Source organism: Babylonia areolata, chromosome 21 (genome assembly GCF_041734735.1).
Source record: "Babylonia areolata isolate BAREFJ2019XMU chromosome 21, ASM4173473v1, whole genome shotgun sequence".
NCBI classification, from domain to species: domain Eukaryota; kingdom Metazoa; phylum Mollusca; class Gastropoda; order Neogastropoda; family Buccinidae; genus Babylonia; species Babylonia areolata.
Window position 1 is genome coordinate 7570942 of NC_134896.1, and position 2500 is coordinate 7573441.

At 48.0% G+C, this 2500-nt stretch overlaps 1 protein-coding gene across 3 annotated transcripts in view; it reads left to right on the forward strand.

Annotated features, from left to right (window-relative positions):
- Positions 1-1391: 1391 nt before the first annotated feature.
- LOC143295818 (kunitz-type protease inhibitor 2-like) overlaps positions 1392-2500 on the forward strand; it is a 64913-nt gene continuing 63804 nt past the window's right edge. Inside the window, exons 1-2 of one of the 3 annotated variants that reach the window (XM_076607457.1) lie at positions 1392-1442; positions 1821-2270. In XM_076607457.1, coding sequence (XP_076463572.1) covers positions 2217-2270 — 54 coding nt within the window. In that variant the 5' untranslated portion in view covers positions 1392-1442; positions 1821-2216. Of the gene's footprint in view, positions 2271-2500 lie in introns of all 3 variants that reach the window. The other 2 variants (XM_076607458.1, XM_076607455.1) reach the window with 2 other exon arrangements.

The window sequence follows — 2500 nt, forward strand, 5'->3', positions numbered from 1 at the left end:
TTCTTCATTATCATCATCTTGATCTTCTTCTCCTCCTCCTCCTCTTCTCTTTCTCCTCCATCTCCTTCATCACGACCACTGCCACAATTACGATGGCCATCATTATTAACATTGCCAATAATGCCAACAGCAGCAGGCCTTTTTTTGGGGGGTGGGGGTCGTTGACGCTAGTCGTAGTCGTCGTCGCAGTAGTAGTAGAAGTAGTAGTAATAGTTGTTGTTGCTGTTGTTGTAGGAGAAGCAGGAGGGAGAAGAGGAGGAGGAGGAGCAACAGCAACAGCAAGAATTCAACGTATCATCGTATATAAGAAGGTGAAGAGGAAATCATCATCAAAATCGTTTCTACCCATGACGGGCGCAATAGCCGAGTGGTTACAGCGTTGGACTGTCAATCTGAGGGTCCCGGGTTCGAATCACGGTGACGGCGCCTGGTGGGTAAAGGGTGGAGATTTTTACGATCTCCCAGGTCAAAATATGTGCAGACCTGCTAGTGCCTGAACCCCCTTCGTGTGTATATGCAAGCAGAAGATCAAATACGCACGTTAAAGTTCCTGTAATCCATGTCAGCGTTCGGTGGGTTATGGAAACAAGAACATACCCAGCATGCACACCCCCGAAAACGGAATATGGCTGCCTACATGGCGGGGTAAAAACGATCATACACGTAAACGCCCACTCGTGTGAATACGAGTGAACGCAGAAGAAGAACAAGAAGAAGTTTCTACCCAAAGGAGAAAGACTTTGCCATTCATTGCTGTTTGGTATCATTGCAGAGATTTTCCCAGTGTAATTATCTCAGTAGTTTTATTCACAGGGGAACAAACAGAATCGACACCGCTACCACCACCCGCCAGCAGGCGAAGTCTTCCCGTGAAGCCCATCTCCTCCAATCACATGTGTGCAATTGCGACTTGACACCTCCTATCGTGGGAAACCTGCCCTCTCGACCAATCAGAAGCCAGCACGAGCATGACGTCGAGGGAGCCCGGGCCAAAAAAGGGCAAGGAGAGAGAGGTGAATGGAAGAGAGCAGCAGTTTCCGGCGCGTAAACACGATCGCTGTGTGTGTGTGTGTGTGTGTGGAGTTGTGCTTATACCTCGCATTCTTCCCCCCCCCCCCCAAACCCCCACCACCCACCCCAACACCAACACCTCCCTCTCCCACCTTTCGTCTCCCACCCTTCCTCTCCTCTCTGTCCCCCACCCCCCCTCCCTCCCTCAGCACCTCTTCTTTCCCCTCTCCTCTCCTCTGCTTCCACCCCCACCCTCACCCCCTCCCCGCCCCCTGAGCGCAGCGTGCCAACCCAGCAGTTGGGTGGAGGGGGAAAACAAACAGGTAAGGGACCACAGCTATAAATTTCGCCCCTCTGTACCGTGCCACTTTCAGTTGTTTGGGAGACCGCGAAAAGCGCGGAAGTTGTATTCTAAGCTCAGTAGCCAAAAGGTTCCTGGTGTGGTGTAGTGTTATTCACTCACTGTGTGTGGTGGACTTTTCTTGTCTGTCGATGCGGGGTGGTTGTTTTTTGTTGTTTTTTGCTGTTCAGAGTTCAGTAGCCTACCAAAGCAGAGAGATCGCACTTCTGGTTTGAAAGTTCTGTGTGTGTGTGTGTGTGCCTGCGGTGTAGGCAGCAAGTGTGTTGTTGTTGTGATTGTATCACTGACAGCCAAGTGTCTGTGGGCACGTGTGTTGCTGTTTTCTCCCCCGGGTAGTGCTGCTCTGTGTTGAATGAGTTTGTTGCTGACTGTTGTTTCCTGCAAATCACACGTGAGACTCGTGTTTTAATTTCACAGATCGAACTTATGTTGAAACGGTCATTTTCAGCGAACTCTCCGAAAACCAGACAGTATAGGAAACCGATCAAGTGCGTATAAGTCATTAACATTTTGGTCTTCTCTATATCATTCCGAATGTTTTGAATTTATACTGGAGTACTGTTTCTAAAAATAAAAAAAAATCACCCCTGTTCTCAGTTTTTGCAACTTTTTACGAAAGTCATTAATGATCTGAACGGATTGGAAATTGAATACACTTGAAGATTTGATTATAAACTTGGACGAATTCAGCAGTATCTGTCTTGGACAGACAATCGAGTGACAGCGCTGCTGACAGGTGTGACTGACAAGTCGGCCCAGTGCCAGAGCGGAGCCAGACTCAGTTTTTTTTGGGGGGGAGTGCAGAATAATTGTGCTGGACTTGACTACGTGAAAGACCAACGTCATGTGTGTGTGTGGAAAGATTCACGTGATGCTGCCGACACTGGTCGTTCTGCTGGTAAGTGGCTTCTTGTTTCTTTTGGGGGTGCTGTGGGTGCATGGTCGTCAGTGTGTCAGTTGTGGGTTGTTAGTTTAAACCGTTTTATTTCAAGAATCGGCAATATCCGCATTTCTTACCTTGCGCTCTTTCCATTCAGTTTTGATCCTTAGACGGAAAAATCTAAAATCTTAAATTTGTTTAGATGACACTGTAATATGAACGGAAAGCTACATGCAGGGGAAGAAATT